Here is a 27,657-nt window from a genome sequence, read left to right as displayed (position 1 = left end):
GTTGAACTTCTCTTTTAAGACAGTATCACATTGGAGATCAATCAGTTCCATCTGCAGCTCCTGTGGCGCTGTTTCAGGTTCTCGTGTGACTCAATCTTTGATGGCAGTTTGTCAGATAAAGGTGTTTTGCTGAGCCTACAAGCTTGATTTGAACCGCTGAGCCGTAGCCATCAGTTCTTGCGTTGATTGGCTGTTGGCGTAATCAGCATGTTTGTGTGACGGCTGATGTTACATTCCTCTAAAGCCGCAATGGTTTCTTAACAAATTAGGCATACAGCCTTTGACTGGACTTCAGTGAAAAAGTATTTAGTAGTCCATTCTATATTAAACACTCGGCACTTACTGTCGACTTTTCCTGGTTGAAGAAGGGTTCCGCGCAGTAGCAGAGTAAAAACAGAACAGCCAAAGTCAAGTCATATTTGATTCGGGCTGGTGCCAACTCAAATAATAACTTTTTGTTTTTCGTAAACGTTTGTATTTTGTCAATATGTTGTTGAATCATTGAGCCTATTTGTACTATTTCTTGATAAATCCACACAAGAACACATTGTACTCGTCATTTTTAACCAAATATGTAACTAATTTTTTAGGTTAACGATGCCAGTCCGGGGCCAAAATGCTATACTTATTTTTGAGTGTCGGTGTAGGCTCCTGTTGTCATCTGTACAGCTGCTCCTAAATAACTCTCATACAGAAACACACAGCGAGGTTCCGCAAAAGCGCTGGGATTACCCGGACTGTGCGAAGGGCAGCCACCAGCCACGCCGATTGTAGTTTAGCAGCATTTGTCTCTAAAGCAAGCAGCAACAGCCATTGCCGGATCAACCGAGGCGGCCCGATAAAGCCCCCCGTTGCCTGGCAACAGCCCCAGACCGGTTAAAAACCGCTCAGATTTTCCCGCCTGAAGTGATTGATTGATTTAGTTTAATCAGGATGTTGTATCGCTCTTTTTGCTTGGATTTATGACGACAAGTCTGTGGTTTTAGATAGGATTTGGTGTTGTTTTGTGCTTTTTTTTATGCACTTTCTGGTGGTGTTTTTTTTTTTTCCACTGTAAAATGGCCTAATGACCGCTCTCTTTCTGTCCATGTAGCTGGCCAATCCCGCAGCTGGAGCCCAGTCACATCCGGCTGATCGTGTACCAGGACTGCGAGAGGCGGGGCCGCAACGTCCTCTTCGACTCAAACGCCAAGAAGAGAGGCACGGAAGACGCCCACCTCGCCGTGAGTCACGTGATTGGGTTTTGTTTGTATGTTTGTTTTTTGATGCGGTGATGTCAAATGCCGCTTGCATGCATTAATCGTTTTTACGTCTCTGCCTGTGGTACGGTAAGGAGATGTAGGCACCTCCAGTAAAGTGGAGTCTGTGGATTTTTTTTTTTTTTTTTTTTTTTTTTTACTGAATTACTGTCAGTCTTTTCTAAAGGGGGGGGGAAACCGCAGCATTAAAAGCATCAGTTGTAATAAGACGAGCCAATAATAGCAGAGAAGAGAATAGGGGTCTCCTGTATTTGTCTCTGCACGTGGGATGCTAAGGAGTTGTGGGCAGCTGCTGCAAAATAGAAACTGGAGGATAGTGCAGAATTTTGGAAACTCCAAAAAACATGCTCCATTGAATTCATCAGTCTTAAGTCGACAAACAATGCTGGAGGATTATTTATGTCTGCATGTGGCACGCAAAGCAGTTGTGGGCAGTTGCAGCAAAGGCGAGACTATGGAGTATAATTCTGCAAAGGAAATGAAAAACAGTGCCGCACATGCATCTGTCATTGGTAATCAGGTGCATTAAGTACTGGACAACAAGGAGAGTCGCCTGTATTTACGGCATGTAAATAAGGAGACATTTTTTATCCGAGAAGAGAATGCGGGCAGCTGCATTCTGTGACTGGCAGTCACATGCTGCAGCAAAAGGCATCAGTCGGCATGTTGATTTCAGCTGTGCAAGTTCTGTTTTATAGAATAAATCAATGTAACAGACGCTAAGGCCACCCAGACTTGGCAAACTGCAGTCTTGAGCCGCTGCCAACTGCAATAATCGGATGTTTTTGCCACGCTGCGTTGTTACCTGAAATCACATGACCGAAGTGAGGAAGAGGAGGAGGAAGGACAAGAGGGATCATGATGATGTTGAGTGAGGGAGGCAGCGGTGATTGTTGTGCAGCTTTGCTCGCTCGCTCACGAGTTCCCGCAAGAGTCATATGACTGGCAGTCACATGCTGTTGGCGTCTGTGTACACAAATCTCACGCGCACACACACACACACACACACACACATTCCTCTCCTAACAAGCAGAGTCAAGAAGCACATGACACAGCCTCCTTTCAGTCGGCTGTTTACGTGCGTCTATGCTGTTTTGACTGCATTATTTTTAGTTGTTCTGATGATTTCTATCATGCAAGGTGCTGGTTATCGTCAATAACTACCGAGAGGGCCGATCGCTTTAATCCGGTAAATACGAAACCTCTTTCCGCATTCGGCAAAATGGGTCTAAGCATTTCCCCCCCCCCCCAGTTTGGGTGAATGGCGAAGTGGACTGTGACAAAGGAACCGTAGGGACTTCACAAGATGTCACCACAGAGCCACCCAAAGATTACAATATTCGATGATTAGGCTTCGTCCGTGTTTACATACATCACATTTGTATAAATAAACGCTATACATGTATTTAACTTTGGTCCGAAGACACCAGCCATAAAGAAAGGTAACTTTTAGCGAGTTTGGCTTCAAATAATCGTAATCAAAACATAGTCATGCTTGTTAGCGTAGGATACACAGCAAGTCCACTAACCCGTTTTCTGGGCTTGGTCACGTGACGTTCCGCATATAGCGGATTGTACGACATGACACGACACGTCCATTTTGTGATCGAGGGTGCCTAGGACAGTTTTGACTGGGTTGCTTCTCGTCTTTCTGTTGATTTCTATTGTACAAGGTGACGGACGATCATATTGCAATGAAAGTAATGAGGTACGTCTCAATGAATTAGAATCGTGTCGAAAGCTTAAAAAGTGAAACTCATAGAGATACACTGCACACAGAGTGCAATATTGCATACATTTTTTTATATGACATTATATAGGATATTGGAATGAAAGTACACATTTTTCACAACCCCCTATGGTACTGGTATACCTTAATACAATGTGATTTTGTTTTTAAACTCCGCCCCAAAAAAATAAATTTCCTTGTGTAATACGGTTTATAGAATTAGAATGATTTTTTTTCTATAAAAAAATATTTTATGTTACACGAGAAATTACGGTAACAGTAATTCTCTCAACCACTACCTTATTTATCTCCACAGGGCACAGAGGGCCAGGTGAAGATGTTTGGCAAATGCTGCCGGCTTCGACCGACGGGGGGCAGCAGCAGCTCCCTGGACAGCTCCTCCTCGTCCTCCTGCGCCTCCGAGACCGCCAGGGAAACCAAAGAGCAGGGCCTCCGCTTTCAGGTAAAAAATCAAATAAAATAAATAACCCTTCCTGAATGAACTCCTCCGCAGTCATTTCAAGCGGTGTACATTCACAGGGTTCGAGGTGTTCGTCTGACGTGGTCATGCTGGGGGAGATGATGTTTGGATCGGTGGCCATGAGCTACAAAGGCTCCACGCTGAAAATACACCAGATCAGGTCAGGCGAAACCATGCATTTTGATAGGAGAGTGTACCTAATAATGTGGCTCACGAGCGTCCCTCGTCACGTCAGGTCGCCGTCTCAGCTGATGCTGAGTAAGGTGTTCACAGCCAGGACGGGAGGCAGCGTGTACGGCAGCCTCAACACGTAAGCGCTTGCACATAAGCGCGCGCGCACAAACGCATCCCTCATCTGTCTTGTCATCAAAATCATTACCCGTCATTCTCCTGATTATCTGCTTTTTCCACAGGTTACAGGACAGTCTGGAGTTCATCACTCAGGACAGCGGCAACACGCTGCGGCCCGATCAAAACACCGTGCCAAATAATCTCCTGGGGAACATAGGTAACCGTAGCAACAACACACCTACAGCCCCTCCTCCTGCAGCCCCGAGTCACCTTGAGGCGTTTTTTATCCCGGTGAAAATGTGTGTTTTGTGTTTGTGTGTTTGTCGGCGGGGGAGAATTCAGCCCCTGAAGCCGCTTTCACATAGCAACATGAAATTTGGTCGTCATGTTTATCAGGAGTATAGCCGCAAAAAAAAAAGTCTCAAGAAGCCATGCCTTAAAAGACACAGGAAGTCTGCCATTTTGGTTAGAAGCCGCCATTTTAGGTTCTGTCAAAGATGATCTTGCCTGAGAGATTTTGTCCCAATTGCTACCAAGAAACGCAAAATCTTTTTGAAATTCTTCCTCTGAAGCCAGTTTCGCTTAGCAGAATGAAATTTGGTAGCCATTTCTCATCACGAGGAGACACACCATGAAGGATTTGTCGACTCATTTCGGCCGTTTCCAAGAGTCTGTTAAAGATGAACTCGTCCTTGATATTTGGTCCTATTGCTACCAAATTTGAACCTTGTGTACTAGACTAGATGGACAGCGCTAAATTTCAAGGGATTTTTAGACTTTGTCATTGCGTATGGGTGAAGCATGGCAGCGAACTTTGATGACTCGTCATTTTGTGCAGGATTGCAGCAGCCTTCGTTTCTCCCTCTAACCCTCAAATACTTTTTTAACAGCAAAATTGACTCTCAAGACTTTGCCAGCCCTTCTGCTCGTAGCACTTTTTCCAAAACTCAGTCTTGAGCCTTTTTGATATAAGTGACGTACAGAGTACGAGGACTCAACGAAGAGCTGTTGGCAAATTCTTGTGCGCCCTCTCCCTGGCTTTTTCACAGAAAATACAAAAAGTAGTCTAGTTGTTCAAATCCAAAATGGGCCACTACATGAAGAAATGTTATTTATGAGGTGGTCACTGTTTTTCTGTGAGATCGCAGCCTTCCTATGGGACAGACTACAGATCTTCGTGCTGTTTTTTTATCATGCCCGACTAAAAAGCTCCTTGTTGTAAGGTCTGCTATCATGACAGGAGGCCGCCAACTTTCCTCCCTATTCATTCACTAACAAGCATTTTTTTTCTTCTTTTTTGTCCATCTCCCTCCCTCCCATCATTCCCGCCACCCCTCTCTCTTGCCCTCTCTCTCTTTCTCTCTCTCTCTCTCTCTCTCTCCTCTCTGTCTCTCTCCCATGTTTTTGTGTTTGTGCTGCGCAGGATTTTCTCAGCTCTGCAGCCCTCGACGGGCCTTCTCTGAGCAGGGCCCGCTGCGTCTCATCAAAAGCGCATCTTTCTTTTCAGGTTGGCGCTTAAAAAGCAAACTAAAAAACAAAGAAAACAAAAACAGAACATGGCTACCAGTGTACACAATTTGCATGTTTTTGCTTACTCCTTTGCTGTGTTTGCACACTTGACGGCAGCATGTGACCATTTTTTGGCTGCGGGTTTCGGGTCAGACGGGTTTGCGGACAGGATTAACACGCCTGTTGTGTTGCGAGTCAAATTGACCCATTTTAAAGTTAAAAAAATATGTGAAAAATATTTCAATGTTAAGAATAAAGAAATGAATTTTTTTTCAAACACGCCATAGGTCACATTGACTTTAGACATTTGTAGTGTACAAAAGAAAAACAAACTGTAACATGTTAATAAAAAAACTAATTATTGGAATTTTGTGTCAAATATTTATACATAATTAAAAAATACAACTACTTACAATAAAAATAACTGCCTTTTTTTTCATTTTTTTTTTCAATTGTAAAAATAGTTTTTCAGGTCATGTTGACCTACCACGTAACAGGAAGGTAATTTCCTGCATTACTTGGCAGAATGTAGCCAACACCAATGCTAATCATTGAAATAAATAAAATTACATCGTAACATTTTCCATTTCAAATACAAATAAATAAATAAATAAAGTGTTTTTGGAAGTTCTAAACGTCAAAGCGGCCACAAAACCGGAAGGGTGAGTCATGCGTTGCTCAAATGCTAAACATATATTAAATGTGTATACTGTAAGTAAAAAGAAACTGAAAAATCCCTGTGAAATTTTGGTTCTGAAATGTTTTTCTGCCCCCCCCCCCCCAAAAGTCATTTTAACCTGCCATATAATAGGAGGGTTCACTAATACTGAGAATTTTAAAGATTAATATATAAAAAGAAGGGGGGGAACGCAGAAGTTTTTCCCTAAGAAACTTTCAATGATTTGTCAAGAGTTTTAAACTTCAAAGTGGGTCATTTTGACATAAGCGTAGGGTTAATTTATGTGTTTCTCAGTCCCTACTGTCAAGTGTATGACGACATAACGAAAACTAATGACAAAATACTGTGACAACGTCTGTCTGATCCGGGCTCGCATGTGTTCTCTCGCCACTGGAATACACGCGAGTGCGCATGGGTGTGTACAGGTGTTAGTCGTAGTCTTGACTAACTCACATTCTTGTACTAACCGGATGATTGTGTGATTTTTTTTTTTGTGGGCAATGAAAGATTTTTCTCCTCACTCGCATGGAAAAGCATCCACCCGAGCAATGCTTTGCATCCTCCATCATGTGCGTCCGCGCACATAAACACGCTAGCACGTTGCGATGGGCCGCCACTCGTTAGAATGTCAGGGGAACCGCCCGTTTCTATTATTACACCAAACAACACGTGTACCTGTTCTTTACCACCCGCTGTGTATTATGTTACATGACTACAGTAGTAGAAGCATTAAGTCCATATTATTACGTCCCCTCCACTAAGCACTGCCTTTTACCAGCAGCGCCTGTTGCGTTATCAGCCCTGTTTCCTGTGATAACATTGTACAAGACGGGAAGTGATTTATTTATTTATTCATTTATTTTTTCTTTCTTTGTTGCATGTAGTTTGTGTGAAGCGTTGCATGATGCGTTGTCGTGGAAGTGATGACACAAAGATACAGATTGTACCAGGCTGGATTTGTGCTACAATTCCGTTGTCTACAAGTGTCTAAATTACAGCTACATAAGCCATTTAGATATGCTCTAAATTTGGTACATTAGTAGTACTATGACCATTAGATATTGTCTAAAGATACATATAGTAATGTAGTAAATATAGTCTGCATTTGGTTCATTAGAGGTGCATGTACCAAAACATGCATTAAATATAGTCTAAATTTGGTACAAAGGCGTATTAGTAACCATATTAAATATGGTCAAAAACAACAAAGATATGTGGTCTAAATGTGGTATATATGAACTACATAGAACATAAAATGTAATCCAAAGGTATATTGAGCATTAAATAGGCAAATAATTGATACTATATTATGGAGGACATCTGTCTTTTGACCCTATGGGGGAAAGAGTCATCACAAATGTATCTAGGCAGTTAAACAGAATTGGGCATTACTACAGGTTGAGACTGACAGAAAATGACTATCAAGGACGGGCCTTTCCACACATTTGTATTGTAATATGCACCTATTTCAATTTTTCTTTTTCTTTCCCCCCCCCCCCCCCCTCATATTTCCTGTCACTGTCCTCGCTCTCCGCCGCCAGGCCACAGCCACCCCATGGACATGCCGGGCCGAGGGCTGTACGACGAGCGGGACAGCGGCATCGCCCGCTCAGGTAGGTTCACCAGACAAAAAGAGGTCAGAGTTCAAAAACAGTTACACAAGCACGACTATGTTTGGACCTGCTGCGCTAAGATGTTAATTCCTTTACCCTGTAGGCAAAGCCTCGTATGTAACCCTTTTTATTTTAGGCGTACTATGTGGTTTAAAAAAAAAATCCCCCCCCAAAAAAAAGTACATTAAGCCAGGTTCTACAGCATACTAGTAGAGTTTACACACAGTGGAAATCAGCTGTAGTTCCAGTTCCTGGATCTACAGATACACACATACACGTGATATACAGTATGTGAAGCTTATGCCAGCAAATTATACTAAAACACGTACATCTTCGTATCATATTACATATTACCCCAAAAAAATATATGCACAGTCGAAATCAGCTGATCTGCCCACATGCGCGCACACACATACACAATGGCCTGTGGTAATGATGCGTTCTGCCCAAAGCCCAGTCACACGCGCCGGATTTAAATTTAGCGTTTTTGAAAAGCCGCTACTCGTAATTGAGCTTCTTATTCAGGCCCCATCTCATCACTGCACACGCACGCGCATGCCTGTAGTCCACAGCATGGTTTGGTCTTTTTTATTGGGTCCCCTCAGCGACGCAGGAATCCTACACGGCCTCATGTGATGGGCTGACGTTCAGCGTTTGTCGTTTGTGGTGCCAGCCTGGTGCCGAGCCAGCGCGTCTGTCAATAGGATAAGCATGTGACTGTATTGGATCACATGTGAACCCTAATTGCCGTCTCCGTGATATCCATCTTTAAATATGTTAAGAGTGGATTTAAGGCAGGGTTAACTTGGATATCGTTTAACAGAGGGGTGCAGCCAACGGGCAGCATACAGGCCACCGAGCAGTTAAAGAGTCCCGTAATTTTTGATGCATGTCTGTTGATTTTTTCCTAAAATGGGTTAATTACAGTGTATTTATTCATTTTTGTTTGTCATTAAAAAATATTGATTTATTCTCAATTAAAAAAAAAAAAGGAAAACATCAAATATTATTGCCTTTTAAAATTGATTAAATAATTGTTTTATTAATCATAGTTATCAATAATCAAATTAATTAAAATGTACTATTCCAGTACTTACTGGTTCATCTACAAATGAATGCTAATGTATGTGAAAATTTGTCTCCATTTATATTCATTCACTTATTTGATTTATTTTAGTTTTTTAATGGTGAAATAATCCATTTTACATTTGCATTTTTTCTTTTATTACACAATAGGTTACCTATTTATAATTAAATACAAATAGAAAATGAATTGTTTTATCAGAATAAAAAATTTCACATATTTTACATGTACATTTAAATTTTGGTTATTTTTTGATTCCTTATCTACGTGTGACCTTGCCAAAATGGTTTTATTCATTTCTCATTAAATCATTAGTTAATGGATAAATTGTCAATACAATGAAAAATATTAGATAAACTGGTTATCAAATGTAATATTTTTATTTCATGAAATAAAGTAAATTCATGATAAATAATACAGTTTATAAATATTTTACGTTTTTTTTTTTCTTTTTTTTTTTCTTCCTCAAGCGTCCCTGAGCAGCCTCCTTATCACGCCCTTCCCTTCGCCGGGCTCTTCGCTGACCAGCAGCTGCGCGTCCAGCTACCAGCGGCGGTGGCGACGCAGCCAGACCACCAGCCTAGAAAACGGTGTCTTCCCACGCTGGTGAGAGATTGCCGCTCGTTCACAAAATCAGGCCAGTTGAACCTGTCCGACACTGTGAACTCATTGTGAAATGCAAAAATACAGTCAAGCCTCTATGGTTGCAAGGAAAAGCACAAAACACGTCTGTCGTTAATCCTTTTGGTGCTCGTTAAAACGAGGTCTCGAGATTTGCTGAGGTCTCACGTGACTTGCGGTGGTGAACTTGAACTCTGGACTTGAGAGGCATATTTTTACCATTAGGTCGGTGGAGGAGAGCTTCAACATGTCGGACGAGAGCGGCGGGCAGAGCCTGGGCGCGGCGCGCAAGAAGAAGATCGCCATCGGCGTCATCTTCACGCTGTCGCCAAGCCCGGATGAGAACAGCCGCTTCCAGGACTTCTTCTTCTCGCACTTTCCGCTCTTCGAGAGCCACATGAACAAGCTCAAGAGCGCCATCGAACAGGTGAATGCCCTTTTATTTACTCCAAAATGTTTTTTTTATGTTAGTGGCTACATGCATTCCATTAAAAAGGCAGAATCGCACTGGATTGTTGATGGTTTAAGAAGGAGCAGATGGAAAGAAAAGAGAGAGAAAAAGTGATCAAAGGCAACACCAGTAACGATAATACCTGCTGGTACCGTTTGGGAAACCGGGGCAAAGATGAGAAAAAAGTGCAAAGGGCGACAACAACAACAGATTTTGGAGTGTCGTCATGGAACCTAGGAATAAACTAAGAGAAACGAGAGCAAGAACCAATTGCAAAAATACAACAGAGGAAAGAGAACAACGAGCCCGAACAAAAGATGATAACATTTTGGAATCTGGTTCGAGAACCTATGAATGAACAAAGAGAAAAGAGAGCAAAACCTAATAAAACACAACAGAAAAGAGATCAGTCAGCAAGAACAAGAGACAACACCTTCTGAAACCTGGTTAGGTAACCGAGCGAAGGTAAGTGAGCAAAAAACAAGAACAAACAACAACATCACCTATTGAGTAATCGGGGGCTAAAACAAGGAAAGAAGAGAGAGCGAAAAGAACAACAAGTGACAACACCACCAGAAAAATGTGAAAAGCAATAAAAGACGACTACTATTGCGGTCTTGGATGAACAAGGACAGAAAAGGAAGCAAATGCAAAAGACGACATCGACTTCATTCTGGGATAGTCCTTATCTTGTGCAGGTGTACCTAATGTTGTGTCCAGTGCCCTGTAAACGAAACGGTAAACTGTCATATTGCAGTGACTGACGACCGCCCGTAACTCATAAATGTTGTTTACTTGGCGGCATTTACGGAGCACTTTTGCTCTGCATCATTGTCACATCACATTCCTCGCTCCCTGCCTTCCCCTAAATTCCAGAGGGTCACGTTTCTAAAAAGTGTGTGTCTGTGTGTGTGTGTTTTATGTCATCCTCCCGCAAGGCCATGAAGATGAGCCGGCGGTCAGCTGACGCCAGCCAGAGGGCCTTGGCTTACAGCCGCATGGTGGAGGGGCTCAACGAGTTCAGGTAAGGTACCAGTTTTACCGTCATTTACACACAGCGCTCATTCATTCATTGCAGATTCATTCCAGTTTGTCCGGCCGGACCTTTTAGATGATTTTGAATTGATCTTCTTTTAGCGGCTCCGGTCATTTCAAAGTGCATCCCCGCTGATGTGCACTGCTTCCACTAACGACGTGGCAGCCTTTTTACAAAAAGCACAGTCAGTCAGTGTTGCCCATTTTGTGACTTTTCCGACCCCTCTCGTGACTTTTTTAAAAAGAAAAAAAGTAACCGGCGACGTTAATTCCCGTGAAGAAACAAACAACCTGAGCGGAATCATTTATTTGTTATGCATGATTATATGTTGCAAAAGCAAGGATTTAGCCAAATTGGAAGTTTTTGACCCAAGGTGAAATGGTGAAAGGAGTTGTGATAATGGTTTGTTTGAAAAGTTTTATACAATATATAAACTTAAATTTTTTTTTTATATATATTTTTTTTCAAGATTGTCTTTATTTATTTTGTTAAAAAGGGTGCGTTTGACCCACAAAATACCAGAACAGTTAAAGTGGACCTAATCTGTGTCTGTGCCACACACATTGTGACACCGGGCCAATTTGACCTGCAAAATAAAAGAAGGGTTAAAATGAACCTAATATCTACGTGTACCTGTATGTGAATGTCTGTCCTGCACACACAATGGGACAACGGGTCAGCTTGACCCGCAATATAGTAACGGGAGGTTTAAAGTGGACAAAGTCTGTGTGTTGTTAGGCGTTTGCTGAAAAGTACTTTGATTTGACACATGCACACGCACACTAGGTTCACTTACGGGTCAATTTGACCTGCAACATAACAAGGGCTCAAGTGGACCTAATCTGTGCGAGCGTGTGTGTGTCTGTCTGTCTGTCTATGCTAAAAAAATAAAATAAATAAATAAATAAAAAAAAATCACTTACAAGTGGTCAGTTTGACCCACAACATAACAGGTGGGTTAAAGTGGATCTAATGTATTGCCACACACACGCTGGCAGCATGTCTTGAGGTCCCTTGCGTGCCATAGTCATATGCCCGATGGCAGCCGGCCCACCTGAGTGGCAACCCTATCTAGCGGAGCCCCCGCCCGAGCTCCAGAATAGTAGAGCGGGGCACAAACAAAATAGCTGCACAATCTCACCTTCAGGCTTCGGCTAAATTTAATTGTGCTGGCCTTTGCCTTTTTCAGTGGGTGTCTTTGACTTCATGGAGCATTACAAAACTGCGCCTCAACCGTCTCACGCCCACGCTGCCGTGACGTGGGTACACATGCGCCGACGCATGCTGACAAAGATAAGCCGCACACTTGGCGAAAGCGCACGCACATAAAAGGCGTCTATATGGGGCTAAGTGTGAGTGGCGAGGTGTTAAATATTCTCTTTTACGTACATAATACTATAATGTGTAGTAATAAAGCATTGATTGAGCCACCATCCAATCACTCAAGCTTGTTATTACAGGTTTCATCTCATTTACTTCTGTGGTTCAATTCCAAAAGTGGAACCCATATCCTTTGCACATTTGTAACTCTAACCCTATTTATTTAACCAGGTAAGGCAATTGAGAACAGTTTCTCATTCCCAATGCCGGCCTGACTGGAGACAGCAGAGCAAATCAAGGCAAATTAAAAGCAAGTACAAATACAACAAACTGAACTGTCATGTACACAAAACATGAAAACAAAATGACACATCGGAAAATAAATATCAAAAAAAGGCCAATTCCTACCAAATTTCTACGTTAAAAAAATTATTTTGCTTGTTTTGTATATTCAGTAATATTCTAGAGCACCACGTCGTCTGCTCTGAGTGCACGCCCCTGACAGAGAGAAGGCAATAGAGCATGGGGGAGAAAAATAAAGGCCGACGGCACAGTCAGTGTGTGGACCGGGGCTTCAGGCTGACGTAGTCGCTTTAGAGCGAGCACGTCGTCCTCGTGATGTGCAAAAGTCCCGCGACGATTCAGTGGGATATATTCCAGGCAACGGCAGCTTTAACCGTATATATTTTCGGCGGACACGCCCACAGCGTTTGAGAGCAGAGAGAAGGGCTTGATTTTTTTAAATTTTTTTTATTTTTTTATTTTATTTTTAATTTTTTTAACATCCACGTGGCAGTTCAGACTGCATGAAATCAACTTCAACGGGCAGTGGGTCTCAGGCAGCCCCGTGTTTCCAGCCTGACATTCCTCGGGCCCACAGAGATTCCCACCACCGCGTCCAAGCCTGGCGTCCAGCCGAGACGTGCACGAACCCCCTCCGTCCCCGCCCTGGAAACTCCTGGCCTTCTTGCAGTGGGGGGCGGGGGGGGTCTTCACAGCGAGGTCTTGTTCTCGGACAATAACACGCCTGTTCTCTCTCTCGCTCTCCCTTCAGGATGACCATATGCGACCTGTACAGCATGCCCCGCGTGGCCGAGCCCGTGTGGCTGACCATGATGTCGGGCGCGTCTGAGAAGAACCACCTGTGCAGCCTCTTCATGAGAGAGTTCTCGCTGCTGATGGAGCAGGCCTCCAAAAACCAGTTGAGTGGCGCCGCTCTATTCGGTCCGACCGGTTTAACGCCCGCCCCGTCCCCGCCGGTCACAAATTGCTTATTGTCGCCCTGACAAAAGATGCCAGCGCGCTTTGGCGTAATTCGCAGATCCAATCAATGACGTCATTGATCGGCTCCGCAAGATCTTGGCGCCGCGTCGCCATCATGTACAGTATATTTGAGTCCAAAAACGAGTTTATTTTTAGCCTTGTTGCGTTTCTTTTGACATAGTACTGTATATATCTGACCACCAATAAAGTTATTTAAAAAACAAAAACAAAAAAAAAACATGTCGGCGGTGTGGGACAGACAACACGTAATGCCTTGTTCAGACTACAAGACAAATTTGCTCTTTCACGATTGCACTATGTCAGACTACTGCAATAAAAACAATCCGATACAAACACATCCCGTCTTTTACGATCACTGGGCTTTATCTCGTCAACAATAGATCGCGCAAATTTATTGTGACGGGGGAAATTTTTTTTATTTAAAAAAAAATAAATAAAATAAGGAAAAACGCGTGGTGGTGGTCACCGGTGCTCGGGAGAGGATTTAAGTGTCTGTCATGTTGTGAGGTTTGTTTGACCTGACTGAAAACTTAATCTTGTGATGTTATCGTTTTTTTAAACTCGCTGTGCGGTGATCGTCCCCAAAAATCCTGATCGTGTAAAGTCTAATTTACAGTAAATGTAGGTGATCTTGCACAAATTATAATCTAGTTCAAAATGTTTTATTTTTTTTTAATCATAATTAAAAAGATGATTAGTTAAAAAATAGTTTATGCAAATAGTTCACATTTTAACACCAGGAAATTATTGTAGTTCAAGATGTTTTTTTTAAATAAATTAAGATAAAAATCTAATCCCTGATATTTTTCCCATTTAATCACTAGTAGATGAATTAATCAATTTTAATCCTTTTTTTTACTTTCTAAAAAAATATTTGTCAGTGGAAATACTTTACACATTCACTGGAAAATTACTGCATCAGATTTCTTTTAAAAATCATTTTTGATGCAAATTTTAATCTCTGAAGGGAAATAGCTTTTTTTCTCCTCCCTCAACCTTAATCAAGTTATACAATTTTATTGTCTTCTTCATACCATTTGTGTTGTCGACATGAGCGGCACGTGACTGACTGACCACCGTGTCGGAGTGGAGTCATGAGACAGGAAGGGGAAGTAGCCGCTTGTTTAGAAATGAGAAGTGAATCATGCTGCAAGAATGTGTGTTTGTGTGTGTGTGTGAGAGTGAGAGAAAATGTGTCTATGCGCGTGTGTATTCACTGTCCACTTTCGACCTTTTCAATTTGTGATAAAGCCCCACTGGCGCCCGCTTGTGTGGGCGCTCCCTTCCCTTCTGCTCACTCATCTATCTTGTGACGTCGGCAGGTTCCTCCCGGCGTTGCTGACGGCCGTCCTGACCAACCACCTGGCCTGGGTGCCCACGGTCATGCCCAACGGCCAGCCGCCCATCAAGATCTTCCTGGAGAAGCATTCGTCGCCCAGCGTGGACATGCTGGCCAAGACGCACCCCTACAACCCGCTGTGGGCGCAGCTCGGTGAGAAATGTGAATCTAGAATATATATAATCATGCATAAAGATCATCAAAATACGAGAATGCCAGTCAAAAGCGCACAGACCTCATAAAACGTCAATGTGACCGTTCCACTCTACTAGTGGCTGGCATTAAAGCACATTTCAAAGCCACAACAAGCTTAGTCTGCTGAATATGGTGGGCGACTGCCCCCAGTTGGTGCCCCCAATGCAAGCAGACTTTAAAGGCCAAAAAATAAATTCAGTGACTTCATCTGTACTTTTTTTTTTTTTTTCCTACCTCTGCCAAGTTCAAACTAGCCTAGTTAGGAAAACATTAAATATGAAAACATTTTACTTAATCTTGTCTCATAAAAAAAACTTAATTCCTGGATTAACACCTTTAATTCACTCCTACATAAAGAAATGTCTAAGGGAAATGTAGTTTTAAAAACATATTTTTATAATTTAAAGGAAAAGATTAGTTAATTTGAAAAATGAAAAATATAGCTTATTCAGATGTGCAGGTAAAAATGTGACAAAATATAGTGACTTTTTTTGCAAGATTTTGTTAAAATTTGTAGCAAAATGTGCCAAATTTGGTCACAAAATACAGTGAAATTTGTTATAAAATGTGACAAATTACAAAATACTGGATAGTATTGTTTCAAAATATTGTGAATATATTACATTTTGTTTCAAATGTGTTGACTTTTGTTACAAAATATGGTAATTCTTTTAAATATTTCAAGGCATGGCTGGTTTTCCTTACAATATAGTGAATATTGTTGCCAAAAATGGTACATTTTGTGAGTTTTTTTTTTGAACATATAGTGAATACTGTTGCAAAAATATTTACTTTAGAAAACAGTTCATATCAATACCAAAAAAGCTGGTATTGTTAGCGATACAGTTGCTATATAATTAGTACAATTAAAAAAAAAAAAAAAAAAAATAATCAAGCTGCATGTTCTGAAACTGTGATCATGGGGACACCAAGTGGTCAGAGCCAAGAACTGCATTACATTCATGTTTGGGTAAAAACAATTGACGCTGACATTGTGTGTGTTACGTGGGAAGATAAAAAAAAAAAAAAAAGCAGCTCAAAAAATAGCCACTGACATTTTGTTCGCAGGCGACCTGTACGGCGCCATCGGCTCTCCGGTGCGCCTGGCCCGCACGGTGGCCGTGGGCCGTCGTCAAGAGCTGGTGCAGCGCCTCCTGTACGTGCTGACTTACTTCATCCGCTGCTCAGAGCTGCTGGAGACGCACATGCTGGACGGCGCTGAGGACGAGGCCATCGTCATGCCCGGCTCGCTCATCACCACCTCGCTGCGCAAGGGTGAAGTGGAAGAGTCGGACTACGTGCTCGTGACCGTGCACAAGCCCGGCGGCGACTACTTGGCGGAGAAGGACGACGAGGGCGAGGACCGGTGCCAAGCGACCGGGACTCTCCAGGACGACGTTTGCCGGACTTCGGAGGAACTCGAGGGGCCTCATAAGGAGTCCGGCAGCCCGCTGACCGCCGAGGCCCGGCTGGAGACGGTGCTGCCCGTGGGCTCATGCTCCCCGAGAGAACGCGGACCGGACGAGGGCCTGGGCAGGGACCCTGTCGGAGACCCCATCGGGGACCCCCTGCTGGGCTTCCCCCTGGAGAAAAAGCCTCCGGACAAGAACGTCCCCCCGGGAACCAGCGCGTCGGGCCCTATGTCTCTCATCCTGCCAGAGGAGGCGGCCAGCAAAGTCACCTTCCTCATCGGGGACTCAATGTCGCCCGAGTCGGACACCGAGAGCCGGCGGAGGAAGGTGGAGGAGGAGATGAAGAAGCACAGGAAGCTCCACCATCTTCCGCCGCCTACGCCGCAGGACCCCCCGTCCTTGCAGCGGGTGTCCAGCAAACTTCCCCCGTGGAACACCGATGCTCCGGATTTTAGCCACTTCGACGAGTACTTCTGCGCGGAGAACCCGGTGGAAACGAGGACAATAGACGACGTGGCCAAGCGGGAGGAGGCCGCCGGCGCCGTGGCCGGTCTTCGTAAAGACCTTCTGGACCCATCGGGGGTCGGGCGTCACGTCCAGGGCGGCATCGACAAAGCGAGCGACTCGTCGGACGCGCACAGGAGGTGCAGGTGCGCCTCTACGGACTCGTGCGACAAAGGACTCGTCCTGTCCGTGCCCGTCCTCCACCACTGCGCAGGCAAAGGCGGAGGCGGCGGTGAGGACCAAAAGTGCAAGGTGGCGCCCCTCAACGACTGGGAGATTCCACGCAACGAAAGCTCAGACAGCGCGCTGGGCGACAGCGAGAGCGAGGAGACGGAGGACTGGCAGGAGGAGGTGCTGGTGCCTTTCCCTGGGTGAGTGCGAGTCTCACTCCACTCAAAGCACATCTTGTGTAAAAAGTGGAATAGAGTGGACCCCAACATATTCGCGGTTCGGCATTCGCAACTTTACCTGTCAGTGGATTTTTGGGGGAATGCATTCCCTCGTTATTCATGGGAATCCAGGCTTTTTTTCAGGTTTTTTTTTTTTTTCTTAATGGCAATTGTTTGCGGATTTTCGCTATTCGCTATCGGGCTCAGTTCCTCTCCCCCAAGAATTGCTGGGGTCCGCTGTACGGTACAGATGTATGACAAAATTATACGTTGGAAAAAATCCCTAACGTTTTGTGAATACGTGTGTGTGTTCATACGCGCACAGGGAAAACTTCACTTCATTCTCTTTCCATGCGTCTTGATTCAGATTTAGAAAACTTTATTCATACTCAATTTTGTTTATAGCTACATATGAGTTTACAGTAAGTATTAATTTATAGAAATACGTATTATGTAATTTTTGAAGGTATTTACAAATATTACATGCAAGTAGGAAAACACAAAATTAAATGTCTTCTGAAAAAATGATCAACAAAATATATTGAATTATTTAAATATATTTAAAAATAGAAAACGCTAAGTACATTTCCATTTTGTATCAAAATATGTTCATATTTACTAAACGTAACTGAAGTAGTTTGATCATAATATAAAAATGTAGATGTTTTTAGATATGTATTTAATTTGTTGAATCAATATTTGATAAATACAATATCAAAATGTTAAATGAGATTTTTTTGAATACAATTACACAATTTAATTACATAATTAAAATATATATTTTAAATAAGTTAATTTATTTATCCACAATATTTAAAATCAGTTTATATAACGTATTTAAAAAGTATAAAAATGTATAATACGTTGTAATTTATATTTTTTTGAATTTATTTTTACTATATATAGTTGGATAGGTAAATATGTTTAAGAAAATAATATATATAATCTGCATTTCATCATTCTTTTGCATTTTTGAAATTCAAACCTGTGGCTTACTTTTGGCAGCAAACGAGTTGAACCTGAATTACTGGTGCGCCGTGCCGATTGCTACCATGCGCCTACTGACGTGAATATTTCCCTTGATTGAATTTCCATATCAAAAATGGATGCTTTCATTGATCAGACAATCAGTAGGCTGAATAGCAATTGCAAATCCAAACCTAATGACGTGCTGTTTGTACTGGCAGCTCCAAGCTAGTGGAGAACTACTCCAAGCCGACCATCGCCAACTTCGGCCGCTCCCTGTTCGGCGGCTACTGCCCCACCTATGTGCCAGACTTTGTACTGCACGGGATGCCCGGCGACGACAAGCTACGGCAGAGCCTCATGGCCGAACTCACGCACGCCGTCCAGGTAAAGGAATACGTTTTATTACCTTCGGGAAGTGGTTCTTAAACTGGGGTCCACAAAATAGTTTGCAATAAATGATGTCTATTTGTCTCTTAAAATATGTGAATTTATCGTCATGTCATCTTTTTAATTCCTGTTTTATTCAGGGATACATGTTATTTATGTTTAATGAGCGTTGCATTCATGAGGGGGCCCTTGGAAAAATGTCTCCCTTGTAAGGGGTCCTTGGACCCAAAAAGCACGAAAAACACCAGGGGAAACCAATGGTGTAATGGTAGCCGGTGTTGTTGTACGCAGCATCCGGTACTGGACGAGCCCATTGCCGAGGCCGTGTGTATTGTGGCCGACACGGACAAGTGGACGGTGCAGGTGGCCAGCAGCCAAAGAAGAGCCACCGATGTGGGCAAGCTGGGCAAGGAGGTACTGGTGTCAAGCCTGGTGTCAGGACTGCTGCACTCCACGCAGCAGCTCTACAAGCTCAACATGTCGCCCAACTTTGTACGTAACACACAACACACTGACGCCTCCAAATTCCAATTTGTACAATCCGTAATTTCGCCAAAATTCATAGAATTCAATTGAGAAAATCCGGAAGTGGAACAGTCATCCTGCGAGATTTGAGAAAATCTTGTGACGTCAGCAAATCTAACAAGACTTAAGAAAATCTTGATAGTGTCTCTCGTAAGATTTTAGAAAATCTCATGAGACTTTCCCCAAAATCTTGAGACTTCAAAAAAGCTTGTGAAAATTAAGAAAATCCTGTGAAACCTAAAAAAAACATCTTGAGTCTTTAGAAAATGTTTTGAGGCTTTGCCAAATCTAGTGAGACCAGCAAATCTCTTCAGATGTCGACAAATTCTGTGAGACGTTTTTAAATCTCAGACTCTAGCAAATCTTGTGCCACCTAGAAAATCTCACAAGATTCAAGCGAGTCCAGCCAGTGTCTCTTGTAAGAAAATCCTGCGAGACTTCAGTGAATCTCGCGAGATTTTGAATCTCCTGAGTTTTCAGAAAATGTCGTCAGACTCAAGCAAACCTTGTTAGTTTTGAAAATCTTATGAGACTTGAACAAATTTTGAGATTTGAGAAAATTGCACGAAACCTTTAAAAAAAAAAAATCTCGAGACTTTAGCAAACGTAGAAAGGCTTCAGCAAATCTCACGAGACTCCAGCACCTCTTGTTAGACTTTAGAAAAGCTTGTGACAGTTCAGTAAAACTTGAGACCAGCAAATCTCATGAGAATTTAGAAACTTTTTGTCAGATTCCAGATAAGCTTGTGATACTTCAGCAAAACTTGTGAAACCTTTAAAAAATAATAATAATAAAAAAAATCTAGTGCGACTTGACCAAATCCCATGAGACTTTAGCTTGGCTACCAAGGTTTTGATGGCGTGAATTTTAACTGATCTCGTTCCTCCTCAGTGCATCATGCACCTGGAGGACCGCCTGCAGGAGATCTACTTCAAGAGTAAGATGTTGGCCGAGTACCTGAAGGGCCAAAAGAGAGTCCACGTCAAAGAACTGGGCATGGTTTTAGGGTGAGCACCCAGTTTTGTTGTTGTTATACAAGGGGGTACAAAATGAGGTACACAGTTAACTTGAAATTAACCTATTTAAGGGAGCAAGAAAAGAAGGATAGGCGTGAGTGAGGGAGGAATGGAGTCAAGAGGGACAGAAGGAAGGAAGGGAGGAAAGAAGGGAGGTTGGAAGGAAGAACTGAGGATGTCTCTTGTAGGTAAGAAATGGATGAGTGAAGGAAGGGAGGAAGTAAAGAGGGATGGTATGAAAGGATGAAAAGAATGGAGGATGTAGCGAAAGAAGGGAGGAGAAATGAAGGAGGATGTTATGAAAGGAAGGATTTTAGGAAGGAACGACAAAGGAAGGATTGACTTGAAACCCTACCACTATTTTAAAACCCTCATTTGAATTTACCTGATGAAACCATGTTTAACAAATGTCATTGTAATAAACATTTGTAAATGTACTCAAATGAACAAAAAGTCAAGTGAGTAGCCACTTTTAGCCCACCTTGTATTATTATCATATAAATGTATTTTTGGGAGCATAATATGACGTGTCCCTTTTTTTTTTTTTTTAATTTCAGAATCGAATCGAGCGACCTTCCGCTTCTGGCCGCCGTGGCCAGCACTCACTCGCCCTACGTGGCCCAGATCCTGCTGTGAGGGCGACAACGCGTCTGGGCTTCCTTTTTTTTTTTCTCCTCCATTTTCTTTGTGGATGGACCTCACACACTGTTGCTGCTGACAGGTGCAGTGTCCGATCGTACCACAGGAGGGTACTATTGGGCAAGAAAGGAAGAATCTTTGAATGTTTTTCTTTTCTTTCTTGGACACCAAGCCAAAGACTTGACTGCCAAAGGGGTGTTAGGATCACGCTGAAAAGAAACTGAATGTTACACCACGAGAGTGAAGTAAAGACATATTTTTCTTATAAAAATAAATTGTATATTTTTGTGGAAAAAAAAATAAAAATATCATAATCTTTCAAGAATAATACCAGATGATTGTATCTAAAGGAGGCTTTTCCCCTCCTTATATTTCCGAATTTGTTCTTGTGATATTATGGCTTTTTCTCCCCCTCCAAAAATAGAAAATTTTCTTTTCTCAAAAACGTATTCTCAGTTTTTTTTCTTTTTTTTCTTGAATGTATACAAATTTTCTTCTCTAAAATATCACATTTCTTTCTCGAAATCATAGGACTTCCCCCCCCCCAAAAAAATTCCACTTTTCCTTTAAAAAAGCCAAAACGTTTTTTTCTCGTGATATTAATTATAACAGTTTATTATATCAAATATGAAACTTGAAACTTTTTTCTAGAAAATATACAACTTTTTTAACCAAAATATGCAAGTGGTATACGATTGTATTTCTTTAAAGAAAAAAAAATAATTAAAAAAAATGATTTATTCTCACAAGATCCAGATTTTTTTTTTTTTTTTTTTTTCCTCAAATGTTACTTTGTTCTCAAAAATTGGCAACTTTTTATCCCCACAAAATATGCACTTTTTTTTTTTCACAAAAAAAGATGTTAATGTATTCACATAAGATGGAGTTTTACTCATTCATTTTCTCGAAAATTAGCGACTACTTTCTCGAAATATGTAGGTTTTTTTCCCCGCAAAAAAATACTAATCCTTTTCCCTCAAATATGCAACTCTATTCTCAATAATTGGTGACTTCTTTTTTTTTTTTTTTTTAAAGAAAAAAAATATCCTCATTACCACTTCTTTTTTCTCTCATGAGAAAATGACTTTTTTTTTTTTTATTTTAAGTTCTCCAATCAGCGACTTTATTCTAGAATTTACTACTTAATTTTCTCTAGTTAATTGTTTATTTAATTCCTGTAAGATTTCAACTTGAATCTTTTTTTTTTTTATTTCTATATAACGTGGCCCTAACACCCCTTGGTAGTTGATGAACTTTAAATGCCGAGAAAGACGTTTTGAGGAATCGATTTTGTGCTTTTTTTTCTGTACAATCTCCAACAAGCCAGTCGTGTCGTAAGTCTTTTGAAAAGGATGCCACTTAATTTTACAAGCCAAATTTTGATCTTTTCCCCCCTTCTGTTCGTACTCAAATTTACTGCGACAAACCGGTTCAGAAAATTTCCAAACACTACCTCAGATCCTCTTATGCACCAGTCACAACAAAACCCTGAGGTCAGTTATTAAAAAGGGAATTCTAACTCTTTAAATCAACACTTAGCTTATTTTTTTCTTCCTCCTGTTGTGGAATCATCGCTGTGTCCATTTTACAACCAAAACAAAAAATGCTGAATATTTTCACACTTTTCTACCATGTTTACGATGAGGAGTAACTGCGACACGATGTAGGAAAATCCATGGAGGGTTATTCTTCTTCTTCTTTGTTTTTTAACAGTGCTTTCATTGTTTTTGTCTTAATGGGTAATGATGACATAGTCGCAGGCTTCCAAACAGGCGCTAACGTTGATTAGCGCTTGTTGTTTGCGTGTTAAAAGGTGTCCTTTGTTTATGACTAAGTTATTTTTGTGGACTGTACAATTCATTTCCATGTATTTATACCTTTTAAACAATTGTCTACTCAGAAATAGATCTTTTTCCCAATTTTATGGGAATGTGCAATAAAGATGGAGACATTTGGACATAAAGAGGTCTTCTATTTGTTTATTATATTTTTGCAATTTTTAGATACCTTTGCCACAATAACATGCACATTTTACATGCATTTCTTTAAACAACAAACTTTGGTGTAAACTATATTTTTTAATTAGCATAAAAATTTGGAAACTGATTTTAATTATAAGTACAACTTTTATATATTTTATAAAATACTATTTTAAATGTTGGCATACTATTGAATATTTGTTGATTTTTAACTAAGCACTATAAAGTGTGATGATTAAAATGTATTCAAATTTGCTGTAGTGCTTTTTTGTTTAAAAAAAGCATACATTTAGTAATTCGTTTTTTAAATATTGCATTTGTTTAAAACCATAACTAAATTATTTTGATACCATGATTTTAAAAATTCATACAGTATATTAATATAGAATATTTAAATTAGAAAACATTTTCAAATGCACTTTTTTTTTTAATTGGTAATAATTTCCAGAAATCAAATTGCTACATTAATATTGCAGTGCAAGTATAAAGTATTTTTAATATTATTAAAGGTAGATATTTTTGCTATTTTATCAACTACAATATTTTAAACAATCATTTGAGTTATTAATATTGCACATCTTATTTGTAATTTTCTAAAAAACAAAAGCACTAACTTTTGTGTCTTTTCATTACAATTATTCTAAAATAATTACACTAACTAGCAAAAGATTTATTGTATGACTAAGTTACAATTTAAAAATAAATATTTACGATACAAATGATTAAAATGAAATATTGAGGATAAGTGGTAAAGAAAATGGATGGATGGATATTGTCGTTTTTGTTTTTGTTTTAAATAACACTGACCACTATTGTAACTGTAAAGTTGAGCTTTTTACTATTTCCTAAAATGATTCAGTGTCTATTATTGCATGTCTTATTTGTAAAATACATATATACTATTTTAAAATGACTTATTATTGAATACTCTATTAATATTATTGCACGTTTTATTAAATAGTGTAAATGGTAAAGTAATCATATGGTTCGAGTGTGGTCACCATGTGAACCTTTCCAGCCCCCTTTAATGCCGCCCCTCCGCCCCCCCCCCGCCCCCCACCGCGGCACAGAATGTCGACAAAACGAGCGCGCTCGCCGCCGTTATGCAATAAACCAGCGTAGCAAGGAGTGTCCAAAAAAGTGACTCAAAATAAGTTCCGTTTCTTGTCATAACACGATTACATAACACAGTATGTCGACGTCTGAATACAGGATAAAGTTACTCACATAAAATTGTGTTATTTATGAACGTCTTGGCTTTTATCCCGGTAGTCAGATTTCGCTCCACTTTTAACAGCTACTGAAAGTGTCAGGAGCCAGTGATGCCTTCAGGGACTGCGTCAAAGTACGTGGCGTTTCAATTTACCAGTACTACACGCCGAATTTATATTTTAAAACGTTAAAACAGGTGAAGTGATTTTATTAAGATGGCTTAAATCCGTAGTAGTAGATCGAATTATAAATTATGGGTTTTTTTTCCGACCCAAGTCGCTGTTCGTCGCCACCGGTTTCCTCCCCGTCCAGGTGTACTTGAACGCAGCGCCCCTTTACTGGCAAACAGATGTATGTCGTCAACTCGCCACATTTGCTCCTTTCTCCGGGAGGAGGGGACCAAAATCTCCACCGTTCGGATGGAACTCGCGGCGGCAGCGGTCGAGATGGACGTACGGAGCCCATGACGCACCGGATACAACTTTGTGGCACTTTTAAACGGATTACGACGCTGTTTTGGGTGCATTTTTAGTTATCTTTTTTTTTTATTTGGGCGTGTTTTAACTGCCCGGTTGGTGGGGAGTTGGCTGAAAAAGTTCTCCGTCCATGCACGCCCGGGCGAGGACGAGCTCCACCGCGGGGGATGTGACACCACCCGAAGCTTAAAGATCGACTAAAAAGGAAGGAAAAGTCCCTCCTGGGTGGAATTCGACGTTATGAAAATGACCGGAGCTATGGAAAGTGCTTTCAAACTGGCGCTGAGGAAGCCGCCCGCCCTGCGGACGGCAGAGGTACGTGAAGCCATCGCGCCTGTAAAGTAGCACGTCGGCTTTTTTTTCTTTTTCTTTTTTTCCTTCTCACCCTCCCTTCAAAAGTTAGCTCACAACTTCGCGGCTACTAACTTGTTTTGTGACCAGATTACATGAATAAATCGCAGTACGTGCTCTATAATGGCGAGTGAAATGATTTAAACTACTAATACAAACACTGAGTGGCACGCTGCGGCGAACCGCGAACGTTACATACGTCAAAGGCGATTTGTGATTTCTGAATGTTTCTGAACGACACACCTGACCATCGATTGATAACTAGCTATAACGATAAATGGGATGAACCCTATGATGTTTGAAGGTCCCTGAAGGCCACACCTGAACGTCAATAGATATAGTTGGTAACTTGTGTTGAATTTGCCTTTGTTCTTTTCTTTTATGACTGACTCTGAAGTAGATAAATGGATAGATGTGTGAAGAATCCGAAAGAGTTTGAAACGGTATCCAAACCCAAGCAGGTCAGATGGCGATGTTTCTCGTCCACTCTCGGGCAGCCGCAATTGTGAAACTCCCAGGGATTAATGTGCCATTTTATCGTAAGACATTTTGGATGAAATGTAATACAAGATGCTCGCAACGTCCAAACCATTCAACAGTGTTCAGCGTGCATCTTGACAGCCCCAGTGCATTGTGGGTCCGATGACAGCGGCAAGCGTGACCTTTGGTGCGTTCATGTCTGCTCCATGGAAGCGCAGTAATGGTGGAGCAAGCGTTTTTTTTTTTCGTTTCCCCCCCCCCCCCCCCTTTTGGTTTCATAAAGGGCCTGTTTGACGCCTCTTGATCCCCTGTTTGTTTGCGTCCGCGTGCCGGCCAGAAAGCCTCTTTCACGCCGTCCATAGAGCGCTTTTGTGCACACATGAACAAACCATAACAAGCGCGCTCCGTCGGCCAATGAACGCCAGAAGGGCCGATCCGGGCGTTCTCGTCCGGTCCACCGTGTAATTTCTAAGTGTGAAATTAAAAAAAAGGAAGTGTGATTTAAAAAAAAAAAAAAAGATAAAAATTATTGGATTGTGATCCACTCTGTAAATTTCTAGTCCACTCTCGAGCACTCGCTATGCTAAATTTCAAACTTTCTGGGATTTTTATTTTTTATTTTTATTATTTTTTTTGTTCAAAGACATAACAACAGTCATGTTGAGACCGAACGACACGCAATCCAAGATGTGCAGGTTAGCACTGGTCAAAGGTCCAATCACAGCAAAATGTCTTATCCACTCTCCAGCAGTCACGATTCTAAATTTACCATTTTCAGGGATTATTGTTCATATCAGAGAAAGAGTCCTGTTGATTTTGAATGATAAGCAGAGTCCAAGATGCTCAAGTAGGCTGCGGTCAAAGGTGTGTGCAATCTGTCCACATTTCTCGTCCACTCTCGAGCAGCCACATTTCGGACTGAATTTACTTTTTAACCTTTGGGGGCTTTTGTTTGCTATCAGAGCAAGAATCCTGGCAAAATTTGACACAAGGAGGAACAATGCAAGATATTAAAGGGAGCTGGAGTCAACGATCCAATCACTGAAATGTTTCTCGTCCACTCTCGAGCAGTCACAGTTCTAAATTTGAAACTTTTGCTCGAAACGTTTTTCTGAAGCGGTCACGGTAGCCGATCACCATGTGTCGAAACACTTTATATTTCTCGTCCACTCTCGAACCCTTACTATTCTCAAGTAGATTTTTGATTTCAAACCAAGAATCCTGTTGATTTTACATACACAGTACACAGCCCATGATGCCTAGCTAAAAGGTAAAAGGTATGCAATCTGTCTCATCCACTCTCGAGCAATCACAGATCGGAGTGAATCTTACTCCCAATCTTTTGGGGATTCATGTTCAGTCATGTCAGTGCAAGAACGCTGTTGATTTTTATTGTTGCGCGCTCGTTGTCACTGCAAAGTGTCTCATCCACTCTTGAGCAACCAAGATTCGGAATTCATCCAAAAGTTACACTAAGATCCTGTTGATTTCGTATGATATGCAATCCAAGATGTGTGCGTGTTATCACTGCAATGTTTCTCGTCCACTCTCGAGCAGCCAAAATTCGTTATAGTGGATTTCTGCTCAATCCCATGGCCTAAATCATGTTAATTTTGGATAGAGGTTACGATGGCTGGATTCAATCACCAAATCAATCAGTACTTGATTGTTATCCACTCTTGATTAGCCACAATTTTGTCCATTTAAAGTTCACGTTCCAAGCAACTAGGCTTTATGACTCTGTGGTTAGCTCATGTTGTTGTTTCCGAAAAGCAAACCTGTTTTGAAGCATCAGGAAGCGTCCGCTCCAACGCCGTGCCTGCCGGCTATTGTTTAAAAGTAAACACGCCGCCGCTTCCTGCGGGCACGCGGTCTCAGCCCGCCGCGCTGTCGCTAGCGCGAGTCATAGCTGGCGCATGTGTGCATTTGTGTGCGTACATTCCATTCAGCAGAGCAGGCGTGAACAAGCACACTGCTCTCGGCATGGAATGCGCAAGGAGGCTACAGGTGGACTCACCTCACATAGTTTAGTCAGCCAATCACAGTAAAGGGGCGTGGCCGAAGTACATTTTTCCACACAGGCAAATTTTTTTTGTGTCCATGTAGCTGAGCAAGCAGATATAATCCTCCTTAGTTAAACTCATTCACTGCCAGCCCTCCCAGTTAACATGGATATTTAACTTCTAAAGCCGTCAATGGCAGTGAATGTGACGCAGTGATGGCTGCCGCAGCCCGTTTAGTCACCGCTGTCACGTTAAAGGCGAAAGGTTGCTGGATGCGCAGGTTAACGTTAAGATAATGGGTAGCTGCCGCCAATGAATGGTGAACAAAGATCCGGCGTCTTCCTGTCTCGCCGGGCTATACCCAATTGCTATCGCATCAACGTCAAAAGCTAAGCAGAGCTGCAGTGTTGTCGGATGTGCAGA

General features: G+C 41.7%; 2 protein-coding genes across 14 annotated transcripts in view; both read left to right on the top strand.

Moving 5' to 3' along the window:
- fnip1 (folliculin interacting protein 1) overlaps positions 1–22,696 on the top strand; it is a 31,916-nt gene extending 9,220 nt beyond the window's left edge. For 4 of the 5 annotated variants that reach the window (XM_061752491.1, XM_061752495.1, XM_061752494.1 and 1 more), the window contains exons 2-18: positions 1,094–1,223; positions 3,305–3,451; positions 3,529–3,629; positions 3,705–3,779; positions 3,883–3,977; positions 5,184–5,267; positions 7,490–7,561; positions 9,116–9,251; positions 9,492–9,693; positions 10,656–10,741; positions 13,128–13,274; positions 14,680–14,849; positions 15,960–17,178; positions 18,384–18,549; positions 18,844–19,044; positions 19,970–20,085; positions 20,652–22,696. In XM_061752491.1, coding sequence (XP_061608475.1) covers positions 1,094–1,223; positions 3,305–3,451; positions 3,529–3,629; positions 3,705–3,779; positions 3,883–3,977; positions 5,184–5,267; positions 7,490–7,561; positions 9,116–9,251; positions 9,492–9,693; positions 10,656–10,741; positions 13,128–13,274; positions 14,680–14,849; positions 15,960–17,178; positions 18,384–18,549; positions 18,844–19,044; positions 19,970–20,085; positions 20,652–20,730 — 3,226 coding nt within the window. In that variant the 3' untranslated portion in view covers positions 20,731–22,696. The remainder of the gene's footprint in view (positions 1–1,093; positions 1,224–3,304; positions 3,452–3,528; positions 3,630–3,704; positions 3,780–3,882; positions 3,978–5,183; positions 5,268–7,489; positions 7,562–9,115; positions 9,252–9,491; positions 9,694–10,655; positions 10,742–13,127; positions 13,275–14,679; positions 14,850–15,959; positions 17,179–18,383; positions 18,550–18,843; positions 19,045–19,969; positions 20,086–20,651) is intronic. The other variant, XM_061752493.1, reaches the window with a different exon arrangement.
- Positions 22,697–24,049: 1,353 nt separating this feature from the next.
- Positions 24,050–27,657, top strand: part of rapgef6 (Rap guanine nucleotide exchange factor (GEF) 6) — a 67,735-nt gene continuing 64,127 nt past the window's right edge. For 5 of the 9 annotated variants that reach the window (XM_061752486.1, XM_061752485.1, XM_061752484.1 and 2 more), the window contains exon 1: positions 24,056–24,715. In XM_061752486.1, coding sequence (XP_061608470.1) covers positions 24,641–24,715 — 75 coding nt within the window. In that variant the 5' untranslated portion in view covers positions 24,056–24,640. Of the gene's footprint in view, positions 24,716–27,657 lie in introns of all 9 variants that reach the window. The other 4 variants (XM_061752482.1, XM_061752481.1, XM_061752479.1 and 1 more) reach the window with 3 other exon arrangements.

This window comes from Phyllopteryx taeniolatus, chromosome 17 (genome assembly GCF_024500385.1).
Source record: "Phyllopteryx taeniolatus isolate TA_2022b chromosome 17, UOR_Ptae_1.2, whole genome shotgun sequence".
In the NCBI taxonomy this organism is placed as follows: Eukaryota; Metazoa; Chordata; class Actinopteri; order Syngnathiformes; family Syngnathidae; genus Phyllopteryx; species Phyllopteryx taeniolatus.
This window is presented reverse-complemented; position numbering and strand designations above follow the sequence as displayed.